A 27,952-nucleotide genomic window follows, 5' to 3' on the forward strand; every position below is an offset into this window, starting at 1 on the left:
TTTATTTTAAGTCGAGGGATGGTTTTAGGCTATTCTATTTTAAGTCCTGGGAAGGTTTTAGGCTTTTATTCATTCCCCTTTGAATACAGAGCCAATAGATGCTGGGGACGTAGCCGCTAGTCGATATACAAAGTTTTTTTTTGTCTGTAGCAAAGGATCTCGTTTGCTGCTAAACCGATATGATGTATGTCTGTCTGTCTATACCGTAGGATCTTGCTAACCACTGAGTCCTGAGATGATTTTAAGATAGTTTATTTTTTTTCCTTATAATAAAATAACAGGATATTTGTCCATAAAAAGCGAAGCAATATCTTAATTTTTGTTGTTGGAACTGTTATTCAGTTGATTATACCAAGGATCTAAAGGAATGAGACAATGGCTGATAAATTTTTATCCATCCCTAATAACGATACACAAAATTGCAACACTACAACCAAAATATGACAAAAGTCCCCAAAGTTTTGAGCCAACGAATAAGAAAACTTCATTATAAAACTTTGGAGACTATTGTAAAAATTGCCTAATGTTTCCTTTCTCCCTGAGATTATACAGACTATCCTTAAACTAACATTTACATTAAAGTAATAGGATGTTTATCAGTATCAACTGAACCGATATGCTTCTCCTTTACATTGAAGCTTATTTTACTCGCAGGAAAAGTTTTCATTTTGGGGAGGGGACCAACACTTTCAGCCCCCGGAAGGTATCACTTCCCTTAAATTCTTAACCTTCCCCCTCCCCCCCCTCTCCACCACATCTATTCATTAAAGTACTCCTAGGGTCATCTATGGGATTAGCCATTAGTGACTTAAAAATAATTCAAGTGCAATGATATATTTACCAAATTAATACGATAATTTTGTATACAATTTTTTATGAAAAAAAATTATTTTGCCAAAGGCAGCCAAAAAATAAGCAGCAAATATTTCAAAAATGCTCTGATAATCAGAGATCTACAGGGATAAGACGATTGTCGATAAAATGATATATATACATATATACAGTGTGTTTTTTTATGAGAACTTTTTTGAAAGCAATTTTACCTTACTTATAGTTATCAGAATTTAATGATTAATGGCTTATTCTCTTCTTTTTTTATAACCTTTAATAGAAAAGCAAAAAATATTTCAGTTTTTATTCAAAAAGTACAGTAAATTAAAAAATTTAAAACTTAGGTGTCAACATCTAAAAATGGTTTTAGTGCATTTTTCTTATAATCTACCTTTGCAAGAATGGCTGCAAAACGCTTCAAAGTTGAGATATAGAGCTAAAAATTTATATAGATACTATTTGTGACATGTACTAGAACATTTTGAAATTTGAAGGCCATATCTCAACCAGGGAGGGAATACTGGCCCCCCAATGTACTCCCTCCATTCTTGGAAAGGGTAGAAGATTTGAGCATAAGAAAAATGCGCTAAAACCATTTCTCGTATTCATTTGAATCCGGTGGATAGGAACCGGTTCTCATCCATACGAAAAAACTATGTCTAGCATTGTATTATATCCAGCTTTCTACGAATATAGATATGTACAATCATAAGATTAAACCCAGTTTTTTTAGCCGGTGCCTTCGGCACCTCGGGGCTAAAAAAAACTAGTTTTAATCTCATAATTGTACTTTCTATATCCGCGGAAAGCCGTTTATAATACGATGCGAGAAATAACTATTTTAGATGTTGACACCCATGTTTTGAAATTTTGAATTTACTGTACTTTTTAAATAAAAACTGAAATATTTTTTTGCTTTTCTGTTAATGGTTATAAAAAACGAAGAGAATAAGCCATTAATCATTAAATTCTGATAACTATAAGTAGGGTAAAATTGCTTTCAAAAATGTTCTCATAAAAAAAACACTGTATATATATGTATGTTTATATATTAATTATTCCCATTGATGATTCACAAAATTACCCCTTCTTTAGTTTAGAATTAGTGGTTGAAACATTTAGACACTCAACTTAATGAACTAAACAATCACAAAACAATAAAAAGTCCCCAAGGTTGTTAATCTAACGAATAAGAAAACGGTATTATAAAACTTTGGAGACTAGACAGCACTCTTGGATAAGCCAACTTATAACACTTTGGGAACTATCCCAATCCTCCCTGGCGAAATGACAATGAGATTTTTTGGTAAATTTGTGGCAAACTTTATTCTTAATAAATTAGCACTTGCCAAAATTATACTGGAGAGATATTTCATTGAAGAATAAATCTTTTTTTTTGCCCAAACTTTTCGTCAGCCAATAATAACAGATAAGTTAAACATTGTAAAAATAATATAGTAACTTAACTCGAGTTGTCAACGGCAGAAATTAGGTCCTGAGATGGTTTTAGGCCTGGAAAGGTTTATAACAATTTTATCTGTATTTCTTAAAATAAATTAACAGAAGCTTTGTCTGTATGTATGAATGTCTGTCTGTACCGAAGGATCTTGCTAACCGCTGAACCAATATGGTTCTCCTTTACAGTGAAGATTCCTATAGGTCCTGAGATCGTTCTCCTTAATAGGGTAGCTTCTCATAGGTCCTGGGGAGGTTAATAACTATTTTATTTTAATCCTTATAATAAAGTAACAGGATCTTTGTCTGTATGTATTTCTGTCTGTACCTTGCTAACCACTAAACCGACATGGTTCTCCTTTACAGTGAAGCTTCCTATGGGTAATGAGATGGCTTTAGGCCATTTTATTTTTAATCCTTATAAAAAGTAACAGGATCATTGTCTGTATGTATCAAAGAAGATCGCTAACTGCAGAACCAATATGGTTCTCCTTTATAGGGTAGCTTCCAATAGATCCTGGGAAGGTGTATAACTGTTTTGAAGGAGGATATAAGGGGCTATTAAGGGGCGATGGAGAGGCTATGTAGAGGCTATGTTATATAAATTAAGGTAAGGGGCTTTTAAGTGGCGATGGAGGGCTATTAAGGGGCGATGGAGAGGCTATGTTATATAAATTAAGGTAAGGAGCTATTAAGGGGCGATGTAGAGGCTATGTAGCGGCTATGTTATATAAATTGGCTATTAAGGGGCGATGGAGAGGCTATATAGGGGCTATTTTATATAAATTAAGGTAAAGGACTATTAAGGGGCGATGGAGAGGCTATGTAGGGGCTATTTTATATAAATTAAGTTTAGGGGCTATTAAGGGGCGATGGAGAGGCTATTTAGGGGCTATGTTATATAAATTAAGGTAAGAGGCTATTATGGGGCGATGGAGAGGCTATGTAGGAGCTTTGTTATATAAATTAAGGTAAGGGGCTATTAAGGGGCGATGGAGAGGCTTTGTAGGGGCTATGTTATATAGATTAGGGTAAGGGGCTATTAAGGGGCGATGGAGAGGCTATATAGGGGCTATGTTATATAAATTAAGGTAAGAGGCTATTAAGGGGCGATTGGGAGGCTATGTAGGGGCTATGTTATATAAATTAAGGTAAGGGGCTATTAAGGGGCGATGGAGAGGCTATATAGGAGCTTTGTTATATAAATTTAGGTAAGGGGCTATTAAGGGGCGATGGAGAGGCTATGTAGGGGCAATGTTATATAATTAAATTAAGTGGCTATTAAGGGGCGATAGAGAGGCCATATAGGAGCTTTGTTATATAAATTAAGGTAAGGGGCTATTAAGGGGCGATGGAGGAGCGATGTAGGGGCGATGTAGGAGCGATGAAGGAGCGATGGAGGAGCGATGTAGGAGCGATGTAGGGGCCATCAAGTTGCAATGTAATATAAATTTGGAGAAGGAGCGATGAAGGGGCGATGTAGGAGCGATGAAGGAGCGATGGAGGAGCGATGTAGGAGCAATGTAGGGGCCATCAAGTTGCAATGTAATATAAATTTGGAGAAGGAGCGATGAAGGGGCGATGTAGGAGCGATGAAGGAGCGATGTAGGAGCGATGTAGGGGCCATCACAGTACAATTTAATATAAATTTGGAGAAGGAGCGATGAAGGGGCGATGTAGGAGCGATGAAGGAGCGATGTAGGGGCCATCAAGTTGCAATGTAATATAAATTTGGAGAAGGAGCGATGAAGGGGCGATGTAGGAGCGATGAAGGAGCGATGTAGGAGCGATGTAGGGGCCATCACAGTACAATTTAATATAAATTTGGAGAAGGAGCGATGAAGGAGCGATGTAGGAGCGATGGAGGGGCGATGTAGGAGCGATTGAGGGGCGATGTAGGGGCCATCAAAGTACAATGTAATATAAATTTGGAGAAGAAGCGATGAAGGGGCGATGTAGGAGCGATGAAGGAGCGATGTAGGAGTGATGTAGGGGCCATCACAGTACAATTTAATATAAATTTGGAGAAGGAGCGATGTAGGAGCGATGGAGGTGCGATGTAGGAGCGATGAAGGAGCGATGTAGCAGCGATGTAGGGGCCATCAAGTTGCAATGTAATATAAATTTGGAGAAGGAGCGATGAAGGGGCGATGTAGGAGCGATGAAGGAGCGATGTAGGAGCGATGTAGGGGCCATCACAGTACAATTTAATATAAATTTGGAGAAGGAGCGATGAAGGAGCGATGGAGGGGCGATGTAGGAGCGATGAAGGAGCGATGTAGGAGCGATGTAGGAGCGATGTAGGGGCCATCACAGTACAATTTAATATAAATTTGGAGAAGGAGCGATGAAGGAGCGATGTAGGAGCGATGAAGGGGCGATGTAGGAGCGATGTAGGGGCCATCAAAGTACAATGTAATATAAATTTGGAGAAGGGGCGATGGAGGAGCGATGTAGGGGCCATCAAGTGGGTTGTTATATAAATTAAGGTAAGGGACTACGGAGGGGCGATGGAGAGGCTATAAAGGAGCCATCATGGGGCTATAGCAGAAGGAGCGATTATGGAGCGATAAAGGATCATTTAATCGCCTCTTAGGGCAAGGGGCTATCAAATCGCTCCTTTCAAGGAGTCATAACATCGCCTCTTGTTATAAGGGGCTATTAAATCGCTCCTTTCAAGGAGCCAATACATCGCCCCTTGTCATAAGAGGCGATCAATTAAAATCATCGCCCCATATGGAGCGATGTCATGGAAAGGACTATACCCGAAATTTCTACATATATAACAATTGCTGTAAGAAGATTAGATTTTTAAAAATATTTAAAAACATCCTCAAATCTTTTTTGATATACAGTTCTACCATGCCCAAATAATCAACAAGAAAAAATACTTTAGCAAAAACATTAACAAATTATTTTTTTCTAATTTGTCATTAGATTTCTAAAATGTAAAAGGAATTTCGTTTTATTAGTTTTATTTTGCACTTTGTGCAAAATCAGCAAAATAATTTTCATTTTTTTGGCATTATTCATTATATTTTGTTTTAAACCCCTTATAATGTAATTTTTTAAGTGCAAGCAACAAATTAGAGGCCGTGATTCAATTCTAAATTCTCGAAAATTTGGATATTTATCGGGAAAAATTTGGGTTAAGATGAAACTAACTGAAAGTTGGTATTAAGAAAGTCTGAATGACCGATTAAAATCGACCAAGAGCTTAGTTTGACTGAACCCTGGTTCCATGTCCCTGCTCATTAAAAACATAAAAAGCTCGACAAGGCTAAAACAATATTTAAAAAAGTTATTTTATTCAGCAATGAATACGGTTTATGTTTGTTAAACGCTTTGGTGATGTCAAAGTGATGCTAATACATACATAATACTTAATAGTTCAAGAGCATATTTTACAAATCACCCAGGCCTGTTTGTATGTCTTTTTGTTCGTAATGCAAATACTCGTTTCTTATTGTATGACGTTTTATAAAGGCTATATTTTAATTAGGGAATTTTAAAAATTTCAACAAATTAAATATCTTTCTGTGTTGTGTAATTTTTTTTTGTAAATAAGCTTTTTGTTAGTACACTCTATTTTAAGTAAATCCAATTCAAATCTATTAAATTCAAAAAGCCTTACAATTGAACACAATTTTCCTAGTATTACAACTATAAGTAGAGGAGAAGGGTGAATTATTGTTGTCAGCTTACGAATGATAAAAAATGCCAAATTTTCCAATAAGTGAAATGCATTGTACAAAAAAGTAAGGTTTATGCTGTTATATAATTATACAATGTTAAAAATTTCAATTTCGCCCTGCAATCGATATTTAAACAAGAATGAAATTATTTGTTTCGTTGCACATGTAAAAAAGGAAACAAAAATTTTTAAAAAATAATGGATTTAGGTTTTAAAGAACACAGTAATAGTGTCTAACTGATTATGACGTAACAAAAAAAAATTAGCCAATGAGAGGCCGTTATTGACCAATGGTAAAATTTATAGTGGCCTCTCATTGGCTATTTTTTTTTTGTTACGTCATAATCAGTCAGACACTATTACTGTGTTCGTTTTAAATAATTGCTTTGCAACATTAGAAATTTTATATTTTAGACATACAGAATATATATTAAATATACAAAACTGTATTTGATTTGATGACAATAGTACTGTTTGATACAAACTTAATATTAATTAAATTACATTATAGGATTAGGGATTTTTAAAGAATATAAATTATTTTGATTAAGTCCTAGTGTAGCAATACTTTTCAATACACTTTAAAAAATAATTTTTAATTGAAACCAGTTTAGTTATTTTACATTCTTAAATATAGCACAAGGTTGACTACAGGCTGTAACAGACAGACAGACAGACCAATGAATAAGAATTGTTGAGGAGTTTTGCTTCATATTTAAAATTCATATCTAAATTTTAAAAAATTCTCATCACATTTTAAAACTAAAAATTAAATGAAACAGTTTTTTATAAAAATTAAGCACATTAAAGATATTTTGGCACAAGAATGAAACCTTTTATGATTAGCGTAGCTCAAAAACAAACACAATATATTTATTTTAAAAAACCGTATTTATCATATAATAGGATAAACTATTTTAAGCAATTAAACCCTTTTTGGCAAATCAAAAAAGCAATACTTAAAATCAAAAAAAGAAAATGTTTAAACAAAAAAATTTCCTCTGCAAATATAACTTAATTTAATTTTAAGGAAATTTAAAAGAAAATATTTCCTCAGAATTAAGTTGAAGAGAAATGCATAGAAAAACAGTTGAGTGATATTTTGAGAACTTTTGTGCAGATTTGTCTTTATAAATCATTAAATTAGAGATAAAGGATTAGTTAAATGAACATGTAAGTAATCATATTTTATAAAAAAAATACATCAGGCACGCGAGAAGAATTTTGTTAAATGGGGTGATGTAAAATATACTTTAGTGTGTAATCTTTTTTAGTATACATAGCCAAAGGCAAAATGAATCCCCCCCCCCCCCCCACTTTAGGTAGATGCCTTGCCTACAGCACCATACCTTTGAATTTGTAAGTAGAGAGTTACTAACCCCTCATTATCAGAATTTAGAGCACCTGGGTAGAATTCCATTTATCTATACTTTGTTCCCTTAAAAGTAATGCATTTTTTTCAAAAAAGAATCAAAATCAAGATAAATCTATTTTCATTTCTTGAGTGTATCACAGTAAAAACCATTTTTGGGGATATTTAGTAAATGAATCATATTTTTGATTAGGGACCATGACAAATTGCTGGACATATTAACATACCCAAGTTAAAGACAAGCTACGCTTCTTTCATAATTATTGGTGAAACTTATTGCAATTAAAACTATAAATAAAAACATTACATGATACATTATTAATTGAGGTTGAGGTATAAAAGAAATATATTTCTAATAACTGGCTGTGTAGCTTCAATATAATTGTGTCAGGATCTAAAACAAAAATAATGTTAGAAAGGTAAAAAAATAGCCCAAAACAATCCCCAAACTTAAATCTAAAAACAAAATAGCATGAAACTATCCTGGGACCTATGATAGTAACCCAGAAATGTAGATTTTATTTATTGAAATCTTAAGGCTCCGACAAGAAATCTTACAAAAAACTTAAATAAATAAGTACCCAAAGAATTATGATTTAAGACAGGAGTACTAACGTACCTAAAGAACTAATGGTAAGGATAATTTTCCATGAGTATTATTTAATTCCACAGCCTCTTCATCTTCATCTTGACACCTGAAATTGAGAGTAAGTAAGGCAGTCAGTCATTCAGTGAGGGAAGATAAACTTTTAAAAATTTTAAAATAAACAATGATGACAACATTCTTCAGTAGCGAAGCACAGAAAAAAATAAGTATAGTTAAATGGAAAAACTGCAGATGTTCAGTTGTTATAAAAAAAGGGTAAAAAGAAAAAAATGAGAGGTATTAGATTAAAAATAGAAAATAACAAAACCATTACATATCAATATAAAAATTCGTTCTAAAATTATCTCGCTATTGGCTAGATTGAATCTTAATCTTTTTCTTCCATTGGCCTATCTCTGAATATTAATCTTTTTCTTCCATTGTCCAACCACTGAATATCAACCCAACTACAAAAAAGTTACTACACTTAAAGATTTTTTAAAAAGATACTACGACTTTAGTTTCGTTTTTTCATCATTTTTAGAGATTACATGTCCCTCTCTCTCACTTCCCTTTCCTTCCATCTTTTTTTAAATTTCATTATTTTTATTTAAAACTATATTTATAATTTTGTCTCTCTTTCTTTAAAATATTTTAGGATCCTAGAATTTTTTTGTTTCAATTTATCGTCCTCAAAGGGTTAAAATATTTAGTTAAATGTTAAATTTTAGTTTAATATCTGAACACATTACAGACGCAGCGCTAGTATCAAATTATTTTAAAACTAAGTTTTCTTTGATTTACTATTTTATAAATTTAAATTTTCTATTTTATGAATAGAAATTTAATACTTTAGTATAATTCAAATAGCAACATGAAATTAAAAAAAAGAATTTATTCTCTATAGAGTAAAATAATGGGTCTTATAGTTCTGGTCAATGAGAGTTTATTATGGATTTTTGGAGCACTATGAGTATTAAAGACTCTACTATTGGAAGACTCGAGCTCATATATAGACGTTTATTTCCTATATAGATCTGTCATGGATCTTGATGCAATAAAGCTAGCCGTTTTATAAAAAATCTGTCGAAAATAATTCATAAGGTAAAAACTAGAAAAAGTAATCGCTCATATAGGTTTAGAATGATAGAGCGATAGCTCATCATTTTATCATTTGTTTTTCCTACCTTATAGGTGTACCAGGGACAGTTAATATATTGAGAAGGTTATCTTTCATAAGTATTTCCATCTCTTTTCTTTTAGCTGCCCTCTCTCGCTTCTTGTATGCAACCTCATTACGCCATAATCTAAAGTAAATCAAGTATTAGTTATTTTTAAACCTTCAGTATTTGGTAATTTCAGCTGATTTTTTCGTGATTTTGGAGGGCAACACTTTATAGTAAAGACGACCTTTTCATTAATATCAATTTAGATTTTTTTGCTTTTTGGCTACATCTTATTCCTGAGGCTAATAGCCTTTAAAAGGTAACAAATTAAAGGTTTTGCACTTTAAACTAAATTTCATATATAATAATTAATTAAAATAAAATGAAATTGCTTAGAAATTATAAAATCCATAAGATTAAGTCTATCCGACAAATTTTAAATACCAATACATAGTGTTCATAGTAATGTCGAATTCAATATCAGGCTAATTTTCTCTCACAAGAAACTGCTGGTTCTACCCATTTAGGTTAATTTGAACTATTTTCGAGCTTTTAAACTTAGGACTAGACTAAGAAAATAATAATATGAATTATAACCTGTTCTTATAGTAGCTAGCAAAACTGTTGACAACAATGGGAATGGGTAGGGTAAGTATGAATATTCCACACAACGCACACAGACCTCCAATTAGCTTTCCAGGGAAGGTCGAGGGTGACAACTCTCCATAACTGAAATAGAATTAGTTTTTTTAGTTATATATTTTGATTTATTTATTGTATTGCATTTTAGTTTGTCCGTTAAGATCTCGCTAACTTTTGAACAGACTGATTTATTTTGTTTTAAAAGAAGCTCTTACAGGTACTGGGATGTTTGTTTAGAATTTAAGTCTCAGGATGGTTTTAGGCTATTTCGCAAACGAGTCTTTTGATGCTAGGGAAGCAGCCGATTGTTTTGGAGTAAAGTATAACCAACAGACAAAATAAATTGAAAATAAAAGTTGTGGATTTAAAAAAAGGTTTCATCACGAAATTCCCCCCTAAAAAACTGAAATCGTGATATAGTAACAAATTTTTATTCAAAAGAAATTCATATTGGTCAATAGCAGGTTTTAGGCTTCATTTTATAAATATAAAGTTTTTTTGTCATAAAAGATACAGATAGAGAGAGGAAAAGGATAAAGAAAGTGTTATCTAGAGATTATAAATTCTACTGAAACAATCCCTTACGGGTTTACTCAATTCCATTTCAATCCTTTGAGGCCGTACAAACTTATATATCAGCCAACATTTAAAATTAATTAACTTGTTTGTGGTAGCGACGCTACTTTCTAAATCTTGTTGGTGTATATTAATGTAGTGATCTTGAGAAAGGTGAAATTTAAAAAATTGAAACACTCTGAGAAAATTTTTAAAAACTTTTTGAAAACAGACCCAAAGAACAATGGACTGTAAATTATAAACACGTTCTTTTATTCCTTGGCTCAAAAGATTCGGTTACTTTTGATTGGTTGGTATAAACTAGAATGGTCAAATTTTAATCAACAACAGGATTAATTATATTAATCATCATTGGGGTTACATCAATTAATCGTTAACTGTCTTATACTCTAAAATTTCTGACCTATACTCTTTTTAATATTTAATTGAACAAAAACCTCCATAAGTTAATATCAACCCCATAGACTCAAGTTATTATTCTATTCTATATTTTAAGATTTAAAGAAGAATGACTTTTGATAAATGATAAAGTCTCAGATTATTATTGAGAGCAAAGCGTGGTGGGAAACTCGATATAATATTACTTGGATGTTACTCCAGATTTTCTATAATACAAAGTAGTCCGTCCGTCCGTCTGAAGCTTAAGATCTCGGTAACCACTGAACCGATCGGATTCTACTCTTCAGGGAATATACCTACTGGTCCTGTGGTGGTGTTAGGCTATTTTCTTGGGGGGTGGGACACCCCCAACCCCCCCCAAAAAAAATCCCCCCCCATTTTTTTTGCAGAACATTTCCTTGGTCCTTTTTTTTTGCAGAACATTTTACGAATTTCGCCTTAATTTTTTTTATCACCTCTTGGGGCAAAGCCCCTAGAGGCTAGGAGCGAAGCCGCTAGTATTCTGATAAAGTGATGCTCGTAGCTGGATAAATGACGATATCCCCTACCACCCCCTTTATCCCATACCCCCGCCTCCTACTCGATAATCGAACTGGCCCATTTATTATGTCCATATTAGCAACTTAAATTGACGAAACATTTTCGCCTGTCAATATATCCACGTATATCCTATATCCATTGGTGGGATGAATGGTTTCAAAGTTGGAGAGAAAACAAATAAAGCCTTCTTCAGTCAGGCCTTGGTGTCATCACAAAACAGATAATTTTATAATAATAAATAGCAAATATTTGTACTGTATAAACTAGAGAACAACAAGAATGGGAGGTTTCGTTATTTTAGCCTGCTGCAAGTTTGTTGGTATGTTGATTATTCTCGCTTTAGTAACTAAGCTTCTCTATAGGTGTTTGCTAACGTTGTTAGATTTTTATTTACAGATAGTTCTCTTTTAACTATTTCCCTCAACTTCCCCTTCCCTAACCTTTATTTACTAAGTATATTTGCGATTACTTTTATTTAATGAAATCTTCCAATTTTTAACATGTACAAAACGGCCTGCTTAATTGCTTCAAGATCCATGTCAGATCTATATAGGAAATAAATGTCTATAAACGAGCTCAAGTTTTCCAAGGAAAATATGATTAAAACTCATAGTGCTCCAATAATCCATAATAAACTCTCATTACCCAGAACGATAAGACCCATTATTTTACTTTATTAAAAATAAATTCATTTTTTTCATTTCATGTTGCTATTTACCTTATATTGATGTATTTAATTTCTAATCATAAAAAAGAAAATTTAAATTTATAATATGATAAATCTAAGAAAACTATGTTTTAAAAGAATTCGATTGTGGCGACATTTTGTGTGTTCAAATATTAAACTAAAATTGTAATCATCATCATTAACCCTTTGGTGGTGGTAATGTAAAGAAAAAAATATAATTTAAAAAAATCTTTTAAAAATCATTTAAATTATTAAATATTTACTTTCTTTTAGATAGTAATGCCGGGTGAGGAAAATAGATTTATTGAGAAATAGATATGCATATAGAAAACTAGCCAATAGGGAGATAATTATATCGAGCCAACTCTAGTACATACATATAGACAATTAAACAATTAATACTTTAGAAGTCTTCTCCATATGGAAACCTTTCTAAAAAAAAAGTTTTTAAACAATGAAAGAACACTATTAAGAAATTCTCAGGTCGGTGGCCCTAAAATATTTCTTCACAAACCAAAATATATATTTCTATTTCAAAATTGTTTGTTTAACACATTAATAAAATAGAATAAGAAATACAGTATGTTAGACTTTAGCAACTTTAAGAACTTTTCACAAGTTTATTAAAGACCAGGGCTCGGCAGCAGTCTGTCATCCTTAGGGATCTCAACCATTCACAATTTTAAAATCTAAACCTGATTTAATTGAGTATGACTATCCCACTTTTTAAAAAAATCAAAGCATCCAAACTGCTTGAAATTCGAGGCTTAGTCTCAGCTGAGGCGCGTCTGCTGAGTTTTGAAAAAGACAATCCCAGCTGAAAGTGTGTAAGTTTGTGTGTCCTGTAAAGTTTTAACATAAGGTCTATGATTTCCATGAAATTTTGATGTCCTTGGGTATATTTTAAACTACTTTCGAAAGAGAATGTTTGGTCTTCAGGTAATGACTTTTAAAGGAGAAACAAAAGATTACAGTCAAGGACCCTCTCCAATTTCCCCTCTCTCTGGTAGCAGTAATTGAGTCATTTAAAAGAGTAATAAATGTTAATATATAATCTAAATTTACATAATATAAAAGTTTATCTTTTTTGCATTTTTAAATAAACTTTGCAAACTTAATTTGAGAAATATTTCAGCTTTTTTCCACATTTTCTTAAAACTTGAAAGTTTTTGTAAAGTTTAGTGGTTATTGTACAACATTATGGTTGCCACAAATCACAGAGGTGGGTTGGTTGCTCAGTGCATTGGGCATTTTATGAAAACAAATGTTAGTCTGATAAAACCAGGGAGGAAAGGACTGTCATCTCCAAATGATCATACACATGTTTTACCATTCAGTGGCTTAAAAGCATTAGGAAACTATTTTGATTTAGGATTGGTACAAAGTACCTGTGTCCAAACTTTTACACCAATAACTTAAATCTACATATGGGTTTAGGTTACTGGAATCAATATGCAAAGTTTAAAATCGAAATGAAAAAATTAATATTCCTAAATTAATGATTAGAGCTGACAGAGACCTAATATAGAAAAGCTTGCTTCAAAAAAACTTACCCTACAGTGGTGAGGGTCATGAGCCCCCACCAGAATGAATCGAGGAAGGACCAGGACCCCGCAGGGTTGTCCTTCTCAGCAAAGTAAACGAGGCTGGCAAAGGTTAGGACAGCCACGCCAACTAGAAGCATGAGGAGACCAAGCTCTTTGTAGGCCTAACCACAGAAGGAAAACACATTTTTAAATTTTCTTATATTGACATTGGTTTGATTTTAGATCAGGACAGGAGGGCAGGTGACATTAGACTTCAATTGTTATGGTACCCAAAAATTTCTATCGTTTGTTTGTTTACAAAGTTTGGGTACTTTAATGAAATGTTGATTTGTTGACACTAGCAGTGACAAAAAAATTTTAAGTGTGCTGTTAAAATCGTTTTACTTTTTCTTAACTAGTTTTAAGCCTTCCCAGGACCTATAAGAAGCTACATTGTAAGAGAAAATCATATCAGTTGTGCGGTTAGCGAGATCCTTAGGAACAGACAGAAACACACTCAGACAGAGATCCTGTTACTTTTATATAAGAATGACTCAAACGTTTTCAAAATAAGATCTATAGTGTATGTATGGTTAAAACAAGGATCATTTTATCCATATCTCAACTTTTTCCTGGTAACTTTACTTAAAAACTGCATAAACTTAAAAAGTTTAAATGATTCGAGAAGTAGGTGGAAGAAGAAGATGTTCAAAAAGTGGTATAAATAAACTTAGAAGGTGATAAGTGTTTCAAACAGACGGACACTATCAGATTGTATAGCAGCTACACAACTAAAAATAACCAATCTCCATAATGGTTGATAGAAAACTCAAATGATTAAACATTCAAAAGAAACGCAAACTTTTAAACAAAATATTTCAACTTTAAAGAAAACTTTTTTTTCTGAGGTTTTGAATTTGCATAAAAAAAGCCTGTGTCTAGATGTTAAATAGTTTACAACTTTTTGCAAGGAAGTAGCTTGAATTTTATATAAAACTTTGAAAGTTTGGGTAAATTGATAGATTTGTATTATTATGCTTTTCCCAGATTTTCTGCGTTTTTTAATTAGTTTTTCTCCTAATATATAAAGAAGTAAGGTTTATTTTGTCTTTGGCTTAGAATTAGAAAAATACTGAACCAATTGAATTCTCATTTTAACTAAGATTCAGATATGTCCAAATATGGTTTTTAGATTTTAATTTTGGGGTGATTTTAGGCATTTTTTGCTATCCCTACTTCTTTTACATAGAACTCCTGAGAACTTTCCTATAAAAAGCCTGTCGAACACTGAAGCCCCTCCCTTTTTAAAAATAAGTTGAAACAAGGGCGAAGAGAAGTTGTTTCTCAGCAGGGTGCCCTAACCTTATCTAAGCAACCGAAAAACTACCCTCCACTATTATCAATTTATTTTTAATTGTGTAGTTTCCCCTGCCTGATTGAGCGTGTATATAAGAGACTGAAGGCCAGCAAAATGTCGGACCAGCTTAAAAATTCTCATCACTCGCATAACTCGTACTAACCGTACAATCTTACCAGCTTTACCCATGATTTCAAAATCCTAAAAACAAAAATACTAAAATAGCACACAAATAAAAAAAATCTACAAGATTATTAATAAAAACAACTTTTAAATATAAAACAAATAAAAATAAAAAAAATTCAAATGACAATTTTCGAAAATTCTCAAAGATATCTTATAACTGATTAATCCTTTAAAATAAAACACAGACTCACATAATCTTTAACTACCAAACGATTTAAGTACAGGGATTACTTTGTATGTTGCATATTGCATAAAAAGAAATAAAAAAAACTTTTCAATCATTTTTTTCAAAAAAAAATAATTTACAATGAGATAATCAATCAACAACATACAAAGTAAAAATGAGAGTAGCTTGCTTATTTTCAAACATCACAAACTAAATATAAAGGTCTGAATAGCTGAAATAGGTAGCTGAAAGATAAAATTAATTTTGGAGATACATATGTTTCTTCTTATGTTTTAAACATTTTTGAATAATTTTAAATTAAGATTTAAAGGTCATGTGTTTTAGTAAAAATATGCAACGTTTTTTTTTATCTTTTAGTCCTGTAATGAATGATGCTAACATAAACAATCTACAAAAATGCTAAAAACTCATTTCTCATAAAATAATTTCCTGTATAAGATTAATCAATCATAATACAATAGAAAAGTTGAAAGTAAAAGTAAATTGTTATTTTCATAGCGAGACCAAAAAGTACTATATATGAAAATCAAATCAAAAACACACTTCCAGTTAAATTTTGTTGTTAAAAAGTCAAAAAGCACATAACAGATATTTGTAGTTACAATATGGTTATAATAAAGAATACAAAAAAGTAAAAGAGTTCTTTATATGTCAAAAAAAATGTACAATATCTTGTCTGAACAGGTAGATTTTTCTAACCCTATGCATAAAATTCCAACCTTTTTAAGCTTGAACCTTGAAGACCAAAAATATCTCCCCAAAATTATCAAAACTCCAATTTTTTTATTGAAATTCATGAAAAAATCTTTATTGTTTGGATAATTTGTTGACATATAAGGCACTAGTTGCATATAAATAAAGGTGATGAGGTGATGTAAATACTGTGGAACACCTTGTGAAAGAAAGAAATCTAAAAAATATTGGGTCACCCTGTGCAAGAAAAACTACATAAAAACTCCGGGGTCACCTGAAGCTCTTTGTTTAAGATTGGATTGTCCTGAAATCAAATCTTAATCTTAATAAACTTGTCCTTATATTCTAAAGTACACAGTACCGGGATGTCTGTCTGTTTGTTTATGTGTAGAAAAGTTGTGGGTCTTTTTTGGGTGATTTTTAGCTATGGGAAGATTTTTGCACTATACTTTGGGACGATTTATTGTACATAAAGTAAATGTTATTTTTTTAATTTTGCAAATTACCATATATAAATTTTATGGAAAACAATTGACATAAGTTAATAATCTAAAAATTTGGTTTCAATTTCTTCCCATCTATCTTAAAATTTGGCAACATGTTTCAATTTTTGATGCCACTGAAAAAAAAATTAAGGACGTTCAAGGGGAACAGTTATACCTGTAAACCCCCGATGACCAGGTCCAGGATGAACGGAATGATGGCGAAGAAGTCGACCAGGTTCATAGGCTGCTTGAAAAACCTCCATTTCCGCGGGGAACAAATAAACCGGACAAGGTATTCAATTACAAAGAAAAGGACGGCGAAGTTTTCTGAAAAATATTATATCTATTTCATTCTTCGTATTTTTCACAGTAGCTTTTCTCCTATTTCTAGCCCCTGCGGGGCTTATTGACTAACCCTGTGGGGCAATCACCTAACCTAACCTAAAATAACCTCTAAAAGCCATTTTAAAATACGACGAATCGACCCTTAAGGGGCGTTGCCACGAAAGGGACTATTCCCAAATATTTGTATTATATACCATTAAATAGCTTCATTCTTTTTTATTTGATATTTTTATTAAAGAAGAACATTATTTTCCATTTTTGCAACCATTATAATAAGGGAAACTAGTTTATTTTTATTGCAAAATAATATTGCAACAAACAAGTAAGAGAAATAGAAAATTGTATTAGAGACAGCTTTCCGCGGATATTATAATTTTTAAAATATAAGATTGAAACCAGTTTTGTTAACCCCGATAGGAGGAATGATTTGTATTTTGATATTTGTGGAAAATTGTCTGTAATACGATGCCATACATGATTTTTCAAAATAGCTGAGAACCGGCTCTAATTTAGCGTATAGTAATCTGTTTCGAAGCCATACTTGAAACATTTTTTCCTATGCTCTTTTTATCAATTTCTACTTGATTTTTAATTTTACTTACCAACAATTTCCATTGCAAAGACAGCCTCTGGGTAGGGGGGAGGCTGCCCTGTCTCTTCCTCGCCCTAAATATAAATGGAGTTTTACATTGTGTATCGGCTAGTACAAGGCTATTTCTGTCTGAAGCCTACCTTGAAGTAATATGTCCTTATTTCCTTATATGAGCAAATGAAAGATCACTTGAGCAAGTGTGTGTGGCATTGCGCTCGTTGTCATTTGAGATGGTAGAATCATGGCTCATTTTGCATTAGTTTTCTCTTACTAGCGATATCAATAGATGCGTGTTTTCAGAGGATGTTTTTTTTCACTCCCAATGACTTATCCTAGAGTGTGATTGGTGCTTGAATGACCCAAAATCACTGGTATGAATGTCTGTCTGCGCATTCTTTCCTGTAAAGACGCCCGTTTGGCGTTACTCATTTAAAACTTTGAAACCATTTGTAATGTCTGAAGAAATATGTAACATTTATATTTTGTTTGTGAGTTAATTGATTACGGAGTAGCTAAACTCTTAACAAGGTTGCAGATGACAAAATGAAACGTTCAGACTTTATCACAAGAAAATTGACATAAAATCAATATGACTGTAATAGTTTTTGTGGAATTTAATAGAAGATATAAAAGTATAAACTGTATGAAAATATAAATTTTTACGAAACTTTTCTACTTTGAACTATTCTAATAAAAGACCTATAAAGAATGCCTGCAATTTGCAAAATTTCTTGTTTGATTTAAAAATGTGAATGGTGCAAACTAACAGACCAACTAGAACTATAGAGTAGCTACTTTACTATAAAGAAGGGCTCGGCAGCCGTCCGCAAAGGCGAATGATCCTTCATTTTAAACCAGCTTTTTTGCAAAAGAAATTCTGAAAAGATGGATTGTCTGTTTGGGAACAGGTCTAGAAATCGAGCTGAGTTTTATAGACATAATATGACGATTTAACTTAGCCTTACACGAAGCTTACTCGCTTATTGTCAGGCCTGAAATAAATACTGCCAGTGTAATTCTAGAAAAGTGACGAGAACGAAGGTAAATTTGGACAGGAGGACGATACCCAAACTTGATAGACACACAGACAAACATACCAACAATATACCAATATAGAGTAGCTACGCTAGTATAAAGAAAACTTTACCTGGAATTCTGGAAAAGTGCCGAGAACGAAGGTAAATGTGGACAGGAGGACGATACCTAAACTTGACCAGGCAAACATCTAAATCAAAATATGAACATTTTTTTTTGTATATAAACACGTTTTAGGTTGTACATCGCATATTTGAGTAAATCTTAAGAACAGTATTTTTTCTTATTCTAAGTATAGGTAAATTTTTTGTTGAACTTTAAATGATTTTTTTCGTTTGTCTGATTAATTACTGTTGAAATAAACATGATCTTGTTGATATTTTTAAAAATGTCTTCGAAACCGTTTACATTTGCGAGATTAGAACCAGTTGTGAGCTATACTGACAAATTCTAATTTTCCACGAATAATCAAATAAAAATCTTAAGATAAATACCAGTTATGTTAGCACGGGCTTGACCTTTCAGGCCCAACAAGACTTTATTTTCCTATCCGAAGAAAGCTGTATTTATAATGATGCGATGAATAACTATTTTGCCCAACTTAAAGTTATTGCTGTAGTGTGACTTTAAGATAGCAATTGATATTCTATTTTCATTTTAAAAGATAAGGAACATACGTCAAATTGTTGAAATCATATAAAAGAAATAAATCTAAGATTATGCAGATAAAATAATATAAAGCATCCTAAAAAGGTACAATTTGTCGAACCTTTGCAAATTTACAATGCCATATCCATAAGATTATATCAATTATCCAATACAATAAAATATTCGTAGAATTTGAATATTGCAGTTTGTTTTACCTCGTCAGGGACTGATGCCTCTTGGATATTAAGAATTATTTGATATGCGCTTGCCTTTCCTTTGTTAGAGAAGATTTACATTTATAAACGACTTGGAATTTTTTTTTCATGATAGAATCATCCAATTGACTTGATATAATGATTCCTATCATAATTCAGCACTGCTGTAAGGGAGTAGCTTCTTTTTCGCTACTTTTTAAAAACTCATTTGAGTTTTTCATTTTTTGCCATTCTTGTTGAGATAGCTTTTTACTATAAATATCAGGTATTAAAAAATATAGATTTTATAATTAGTACAGGAATTTTTTTTATTTTCCAAAATATACAGAGATTTGTGAAACAATCACGTGGTAATTCAATATTTACTGAAGACTAAATCAATAGACGTCTTGATAATATCACGTGCAAAACCAATCCTGTTGGACCTGCAAGTCTTGTGTTAACATACAAATCAAATTAATACTCTTGATAAAAAAATTAAATCTAAAAAAAATCTTCCTCCAAATTTTGGGGGGACAAAGTTTCTTAGGGCAATTTCTAAAACGAAATTTGTCTGACATTCTTTAACTTGATTAAAACCTGAATAAAACCCTATGAAACTTCCAAAAAAGATAATTAAATAATTGATCTTAAAGGACTTACGGACAGATGGATATCATACCTTTTTTAACCTAGATAGAAATAAAGAAGATAGAAAGAATAAATAAAGAAATCCTTATTTTTTTCATTCAGACTTTTATTTTTTTTTTGAGATATTTGAAATGAAAATAAAATGTAAATTTGTAAGCTTAGTATGCGGAACTAATATATTGGTAAAATATTCTGGTATTCACATATTCTAGCTAGAATAAGGTCAGATTCCACCTCCTTGTGAAGTTTTTTTTTAAGTAAAGGCTCAAAATTGCGAATTAGAGTTGGAATTAAAGTTTCATACAAAAAAATCGTAACAACTCCAATTTTAGGGCTATTAATAGTTGCTAATAAGTAACCCATAAAAATATATCTACACTATTCTTAAAGCTAAAAAATTTGTAACTGTGTAGAAACAAGATACTAAATATCTAACTTCCAAGAATTTGAGACTTTTTGAACTATGCCAAAAATGATATGCTTTACCTATTTTATTTTGCAAAATATTTATATAAAAAAAGTACTCCCTTTTTTAGTTTTAAATGTTGTACATGTGCTGTTCTTAATATTGAACCTGGGCTGTTCTTAATATTACACCTGGGCTGTTCTTTATATTACACCTGGGCTGTTCTTTATAATGTACTGGAATGCATTTAATATTGTACCTGGACTGTTCTTAATATTGTACAATGTACCTGGACTGTTCTTAATATTGTACCTGGGCTGTTCTGGAGGTTTCTGGATATTCCATAATATTCCATAGGTTTGTTCTTAACCGACCCAAGCGAGAATTTCCAAAATTTTCGTCTTTTAATCTAAAATATGTATATGTAGTTTTGTTTGGTATCAATGAACTTTTTAAGATAGTACAAATGCTTTTCAAACCTGATTTTTCCTGCAAACTTTTTACAACAATCTTACTACCTTCAGCATTTTAAAAAATGCACAGAATCATTTTTATCAGTTCACATTTTTAGTTTTTATTTTAAAAGTGTAGCTAATATTTGTGAAAAATATACGCTTAACCAGGAACTATGAAAAATTGAGGTGGGTTTATGACGATAAAGGATGATTTATGAGTGAAATAATTTTGCAAGATTTCTTTCTGCCCTATCCAAACATTTATTCTAAGAATATGATTAAAACTCGGTATTAGCTGTCCACTTGTCATCGGTGTGCTGTCAGGTTCGAGTCTGGACCACACAGCATCATACTAGAGCCTTAAAAAGTTCTACTTACTGCCATGCTGATATGTTCAGCATGTGACACTAATAGTTAGTGTAGAAGGAATGCCTTGGTCCGTAAACAGCAACACCTTATTACCATGTGTTTCGCCGCAATTGAGTTTCGAGATCTTTCATACAATTGCGCAGACAAATACCCAGTACTAGCTGTCCCAACGAGGATGTAAAGGCAGATTGGTTACAAACAAAACAAAGAAATTTAGTTTAGGACTTCCAGACAACCGCAGTACAATCAAAGGGTTGGTTGTCTGTTGGGTTTTAATTAACCAAATATCCTTGGGTAAACTCTCTCTTACTCAAAATGCTTCCTGGGGTAGAAAAAATAAATAATTTACCTCTGGGCTTCTTTAGCTTTGGCTTCCTGCTCTCCTTTTTGTTCCTAAATTATAAACAAATATTTAATCATAAAACCTGAATCAAGCCAATGACCTCCTTTCCTAACCCTATCATCTTTTATAAACTAGTAAGGTTTATTTTGTAGCTTGATTTCGATAACTTGAGAACCGATTGAGTTTTCCGTTTTAGGGGAGCTTCACTTTTATTTCCAGGGTTGGTTTTATGCTATTTTATTTTTGTATTTTTTTCGGTTGTCTGTCTTTGCCTCCGTCAAAGAATCTTGATAATAAAAGGGATTATTATGATTTTTTTTAGTAGATTTCTCTCACCAATGAATTACTTAAATTACATAACAATATTAAGTTCTTTGACTGTTTTAGAGCTGCTATATTTTCTATAAAATCAAGGCTTTAAACTATAAAAGCAGGATTTAGCCTTTTTTGTCACATTATTTTTGCTGTTTTACCTATTTACATTATTGTCCTTGGTTGATAATAATTACAGTATATTGCATAATTTTGTATTTCCTGAGAAAATGATTAATAAACATTTATGTTATGGATTAGTCAGTTTAGTGGGGTTTCCAGGTATAAAGGAAAACCTAATCATATTTTTTATTATTAGATTCTTTCTCAAACAGACAGACATAAACAAAATTAGAGTCAAAAATAAACTTAATAAAATGAAATAAAAATCTTTGACCAAATTAGTGCTTTCCATAAATGTTATCCTGTGGACGCCAATCACTTTGAATCGATAGAATAATTTTATCATATCTCTAAACTACAAGGTCGGATTGACTGATAAAGATAGTAGAAACAACAGATCTATAGTATAGATGTATATACAGATAACTACCTCCCTCCCTTTTCCAATGACCTTTTTCGTCTGATACCAATTTTTTACTGCTACTTGGCTGTGTTGATACACACGACACCATTGGTTGATTTTCAATGACCCAATTGAGAGTCGGAACAAGGACAGTGCGATGTGGAAATACAGTTATTTAATCCTTTTTCCCTTTAGTGTTTTACTCTTATGTAGAAACCTTTGCTAATCAATGAAACGCAATAAACGGATACAATTTTTGTTAAAGTATCTTTTTTTATTATTTACCTATTCTATAAACTCCTGATTAATTACTTTTCATATTTTTTTTATTGTTTTAACCTATTCATGGGAATTATATGTTCTTATGTAACTTTTTATTATTCTTAACCTAGATATCCTCCAGAGAACTGATAAAGCCTTGTTTTAGACTATCTGAACTAAATTCTGCTTAATAATTGTATGATTAACCGGGAAATACTAGCATATACTAACTTATGACAAATCTTAAAGGCTAACAACGCATTGATTGCAAGACTTTTGTTTGGCTGTCCTACCCTTGCACTGTAATACTTTGCACCAAGCAAAATTATCAGTTTTCCTAAAAAAAAAACCTTGACGAGATGTATGATGTATTGTAAAAGCTGTATCTTCAACAAAACTTGCGAGTTTAAAGAACTCAAAAATTAATTGATTACCTTGACACAAAGCTCAATTTCAGGATAATATTTAAGGGCACAACATGGTTCCAATATCAGTTCATCTATCTGCCAATATTCTAGATCTTTCTAAATATTAATAATAATATTAGTTCATCTATCTATAAATATTCTAGATCTTTCTAAATATTAATAATAATATTAGTTCATCTATCTATAAATATTCTAGTTCTTTCTAAATATTAATAATATTATTAATTCATCTATCTATAAATATTCTAGATCTTTCTAAATATTAATAATAATATTAGTTCATCTATCTATAAATATTCTAAATCTTTCTAAATATTAATAATAATATTAGTTCATCTATCTATAAATATTCTAGATCTTTCTAAATATTGATAATAATATTAGTTCATCTAAATATATAGAAAATTACAACATTACATTTAATTCTTTTGTAGACATTATTCATGAATGTTGTACATTGTACAATACCAGCTTGAGTGTTTTTATTTATAAAAGATACTTTAAAATAGAGAAAAATATAGAGATTGTACAATTTGAAAGACAAAACGGTTAAAATATCATACTGAAAACCATATGTAAAATATATTTATTTCACACCCATTACTTAATCATCGCTATGGATAGTTCAACCCCTACTAAATACTTACTTGTTAAACCTAATTCAACTTTTTGGCAATATAACTATGAGTCATACAATGGTTTTAGGCTATTTTCAATGGAAGTATGGTATATCAAAATAAGGGCCAATAAAATAAACTGCCAAAAACCATGAACCTCTTTCTTTATAATATTTTTCTAATACTCAAATTTTGTCTTCAATTATTCAAAAAGAATTTATTTTGAATATTTGTATTTGTTGTTACCACAAGTGAGATAAAGTACTAAAAAACATTTAGAGACTACGCCCCTAGACTTTAAGGGTGTCGCCTTAGGAAATGGATGAATAAAACAAATTTTTGTCTTAAACTGAAAAAAAATTGAGTAAAAACTTTTTTCTTTAAATGGGGTTTGGTGGATTGATTTAGATATCATCCCGTAATCTAGCTATAATCCTAACCAGGACAAATGCAAAGCTCTACTGAAATAAACAACTGTTGCTTTGCCTCTTTTAATATATATATGAAAAAACAAACAGCCAAATACTTTATAGACTGGAACAGGGGCGTCCAAGCTTTTTATTTTGGGGGGGTAAACATTTTTTAGAAGGGGGGGTAATTCGTGTTTGGGGGGGGGGGTAAAATGGCGCGCGAAGCGCGCCGCAAATTTTTTTTACCCCTCCCAAAATTTTTACCCGGGGGGTAAAATTTGCTTGGGGAGGGTAATTACCCCCCCTGAAATCTGTTGGCAGGGGTAAATTTAGTTTACCCCCCCCAAAAATTTACCCCCAGGGTAAAATTTTTGGGGGGGGTAATTTAAATTTTATTAAATATTAGGGTTGGCCAACACCGGATATCCGGCAAATATCCGGTTATCCGGCCAAATTACCGGATATCTGGCCGGATAAAAAGCTTAGTAAATAAATCTAATTAACTATTACTACTCTCAATCTGTAATATCAATCTCTAACGGTTGGAGGATTGGCGGGGAGGTGGCGTTGAATGCCCCCCCCACCTCTGATTTTTTTCTATCCCATTTTCTGTGTATAAAAGGTAGAGGGCTATAACTGAGTGACTTTCGAAATATGGGTATGACCCATAACTGAGAGTTGAAATTTTTTTAATACCTCCTTCCTGGCGGGCACAGGATACCAGCAAATCTGGTAAGGTCATTTAGGTAAAAAGTAAAAATATTTTTTTACTTAAACAAAGCATTTCATGTTATCTAATACTAAAATATCCTATAGTCGTACATCCTCATATGTAATATAGGTGTTCAAGTCGATTTCAGGTTCCAGGTATAATCCTGCAATTCCTGAACCACCAGGTCTCCAGATATCTTTAAACAGTTCCTTGAAGATTTCAAATTTTAAACTTAGGCTTTTTTATATATCTTCATGACATATTACAATTTCATAAAATCTGTTGCCGTTTACCTGCCAACCGTCAGTTTGCAGCTGGCAGCTGCCAAGTACTGCTGCCACCGCCAAAATTTATGTTTTGAGATTTCTAATATAAAATTTACATTTCTTCTAGCTTCAATAATAAGAAAATTAAAGCCATTGAAGATTTTAAAAAAAACAGATTTTTGTTGTAAAATATAAAAGATTATATTGCCGGATATCCGGCCGGATAGTTTCAATATCTGGTATCCGGCCGGATATCCGGCCACACCGGCCCAACCCTATTAAATATATAGTAGTAAAAATGCGCGCGAAGCGCGCAAAATTTTTTTTATTAAAGATTTTTTATTTTGGGTAGGGTATTTACCCCCCCAAAATTGTTTGGGGGGGGGGGTAAATACTAGGGTTGGGCCGGATATTCGGTGTGGCCGGATATCTGGCCGGATATCCGGCCATTTTTAATATCCGGTCGGATACCGGATATTGAAACTATCCGGCCGGATATCCGGCTCTATAATTTTTTATACTTTACACCAAAAATCTCTGCTTTTTAAAATCTTAAATGGCTATAATTTTCTTATTATTGAAGCTAGAAGAACATTTAATTTATATAAGATTTCTGAAGAACTTTTTTTTTACTACTTTAATATCTAGTAATTTGGCCGGTTATCTGGCCGGATATCCGGTAATTTGGCCGGATAACCGGATATTTGGCGTTGAAATCAGCCAGATATCCGGTATCCGGCCAAAAAAGTATCCGGCCCAACCCTAGTAAATACCCCCTCCTAAATGGTAGGGGTAAAATGAAAAAAATCGTTTTGGGGGGGTAATCGCCCCATTACCCCTTCCCCCCCCCCCCTTGGACGCCTATGGACTGGAATATAATAATTATTGTCGCTTTTCAACATTTTTATTTCCAATTATTTGCTGCTAGACTTTTGAGAATTATTTTCATGAATGAAGTGTGCTTACACATCAAGATTGGGTGCGATCCTTAAAATTTATTTTTAAGAGTTTAGTCCTTAAAACTTTATCACATTTGTTTCGGTCTTTTAAGGTATTTCAAATAAAACCACAAACATTACTAATGATTTTATGAAGTATGGTAACTTAAGACTTTTGAATAATATCCAAGATCAATGAGTTGGCATACTTTCTACAAGACTAGCCTTCCCTTGATTGACAGTTATGGAATAGAATAAAATTACACCCCTAAGAATCCAACCCTTATAAAAAAGTTTAGAATTAATCTGATGAATAAAGAAAACATTTTTAATACATAGGAAATAATAGAAAGAATATAAAAAAGGTCCATTATCATTTTATAAATATTAATTTTTTGGAGAGTTTCAATGTCTGTTCGACTGTTTGTTTCTCTGCTCTTTGTTTGTCAGTCTATCTTTAAAACTTTTTCGTAAGTTTATCTAGTCTAACTGAACAATTGTCTTGGAAAATTGTACCTCAAATATACCATTTAAATCTCATGTGGCTGCGACAGGATTAAGACCCCTCAATATGTCCCTTGGTCCACTCGCCCTCATGTGTATTTGAAAATAAAATATCTTATCCTATCATATAAAGTAATAAGGTTTTTACTACAGCTTCAGATTTCGATAAGTATGGAAGCTTCTTGTGGGTTCTTGGATGGGTTTAGGCAATTTTATATCTAACTATGGTTTACAAGCTATTTCTTATAACAAACATTGGTTTTAGGTTATTTTCCTACTTTCCTTACTCCTAAGAACTCCTAAATGCTAGGATAGCAGCCAGCCTATATACTCACACATAGTAATAAAATTCCCAGTAATATTTGACTAAAACAAAGTCAATTCAAAATAATTTAGAATCAATTTTGTTATAAAACTTTATCCTCTTTTATCTTGACACATGACGTATTTACAAGGATGGAAGGATAGGCAAATGGAATAAAATTCCTAATGAATCTTTTAATTCAAAATACAAATTAGTATATCTGTCTATCAGTCCGTCCAGTGTCGTTAGATTTGCCAGTAAGGTGCCAATCAATTTAACCAAAAACGAGGGGGGATGTGGGCTTTAGTGGGGTGAATACACGAAGTCACACCCCTCTTTAATTTAAGGGGGTTGTGTCCACACCTTAGTTGTGCCGGGGATGTAGATACACCCTTCTTCTGCACGCCTCTGAGTCCGTATTTTTGATTGGGGCTGACATATACCCCATCCCCCAAGTTCCCCACCATATACATAAAAAAAAAGAGGGAAGCCATTGCTAAATAATACGCATCTTTTTATCATCCTTTTCCCTTTTTACATTAAATGATTCAAAATAGTTGCTTTTGCTTTTAAATATTCATTAATCCGAGTATTTAAAATTTAAAAGTTTCAAATTCAGCTTATATAAGAGTCATGGGGACAAAACAGAAACTTTTCAATCTTTAAACATTTTAAATATATAGGATTATGTACAGTTTCTCTTTAAGTATGTCTATTACAAATAATAGTTCTCTTTTAAAAACTTTTTGTTGGCTCAAAAAATTTGCATGAAAAGACTTTAAACGTTTAAAAATAATATGAAATGGCTTACATCAAAAGTCGAACCACCAGTCACCAGTTTCTAGTGGAAAAAATTAAATATGTTAATGGTAAAGCTTAAGTTTTTGTGTAACTTGATGGAAAAAAACAATCATTTGAAATTCAAAAAATGCCAATAGAAATTATTGATTCTTAATTTTAGAGAGGATACTTTTTTCCATAAAAAATTTTTTGTCAATTCTGAAGTCATAGGACGCTTTTGGGACTTTTTAGAATGTTTATTTGACAATAAAAAACGCCCCTCTTGTTGCCTGTAATACACTCTTCTTGATTTTGCTTTAGGGCAGTGTCAAAATTTTTGTGCACCCGTCTGGCAAAACCCTGTGCACAACACTGGTCAAAAATCTAATATTAAGAAGGTGTCATGTAAGATAGCAGTACTCAGCAGCCTCCCCTCAAATGCTTATAAGCCTCAGTACTCAGCAGCCTCGCCT

At 32.2% G+C, this 27,952-nt stretch overlaps 1 protein-coding gene across 3 annotated transcripts in view; it reads right to left on the reverse strand.

Annotated features, from left to right (window-relative positions):
- Positions 1-6,407: 6,407 nt before the first annotated feature.
- Positions 6,408-27,952, reverse strand: part of LOC145316972 (potassium voltage-gated channel subfamily B member 2-like) — a 45,389-nt gene continuing 23,844 nt past the window's right edge. For 2 of the 3 annotated variants that reach the window (XM_080157827.1, XM_080157825.1), the window contains exons 7-19: positions 22,955-23,044; positions 21,428-21,471; positions 20,567-20,663; positions 18,468-18,545; positions 17,331-17,394; positions 16,559-16,710; positions 16,173-16,202; positions 14,908-15,033; positions 13,503-13,657; positions 9,702-9,833; positions 9,126-9,245; positions 7,972-8,047; positions 6,408-7,746 (exon numbers count right to left, since the gene is read on the reverse strand). In XM_080157827.1, coding sequence (XP_080013953.1) covers positions 7,972-8,047; positions 9,126-9,245; positions 9,702-9,833; positions 13,503-13,657; positions 14,908-15,033; positions 16,173-16,202; positions 16,559-16,710; positions 17,331-17,394; positions 18,468-18,545; positions 20,567-20,663; positions 21,428-21,471; positions 22,955-23,044 — 1,164 coding nt within the window. In that variant the 3' untranslated portion in view covers positions 6,408-7,746. The remainder of the gene's footprint in view (positions 7,747-7,971; positions 8,048-9,125; positions 9,246-9,701; positions 9,834-13,502; positions 13,658-14,907; positions 15,034-16,172; positions 16,203-16,558; positions 16,711-17,330; positions 17,395-18,467; positions 18,546-20,566; positions 20,664-21,427; positions 21,472-22,954; positions 23,045-27,952) is intronic. The other variant, XM_080157826.1, reaches the window with a different exon arrangement.

The sequence above is a fragment of the Acartia tonsa genome, chromosome 4 (genome assembly GCF_053477335.1).
Source record: "Acartia tonsa isolate MP-2025a chromosome 4, ASM5347733v1, whole genome shotgun sequence".
NCBI classification, from domain to species: Eukaryota; Metazoa; Arthropoda; class Copepoda; order Calanoida; family Acartiidae; genus Acartia; species Acartia tonsa.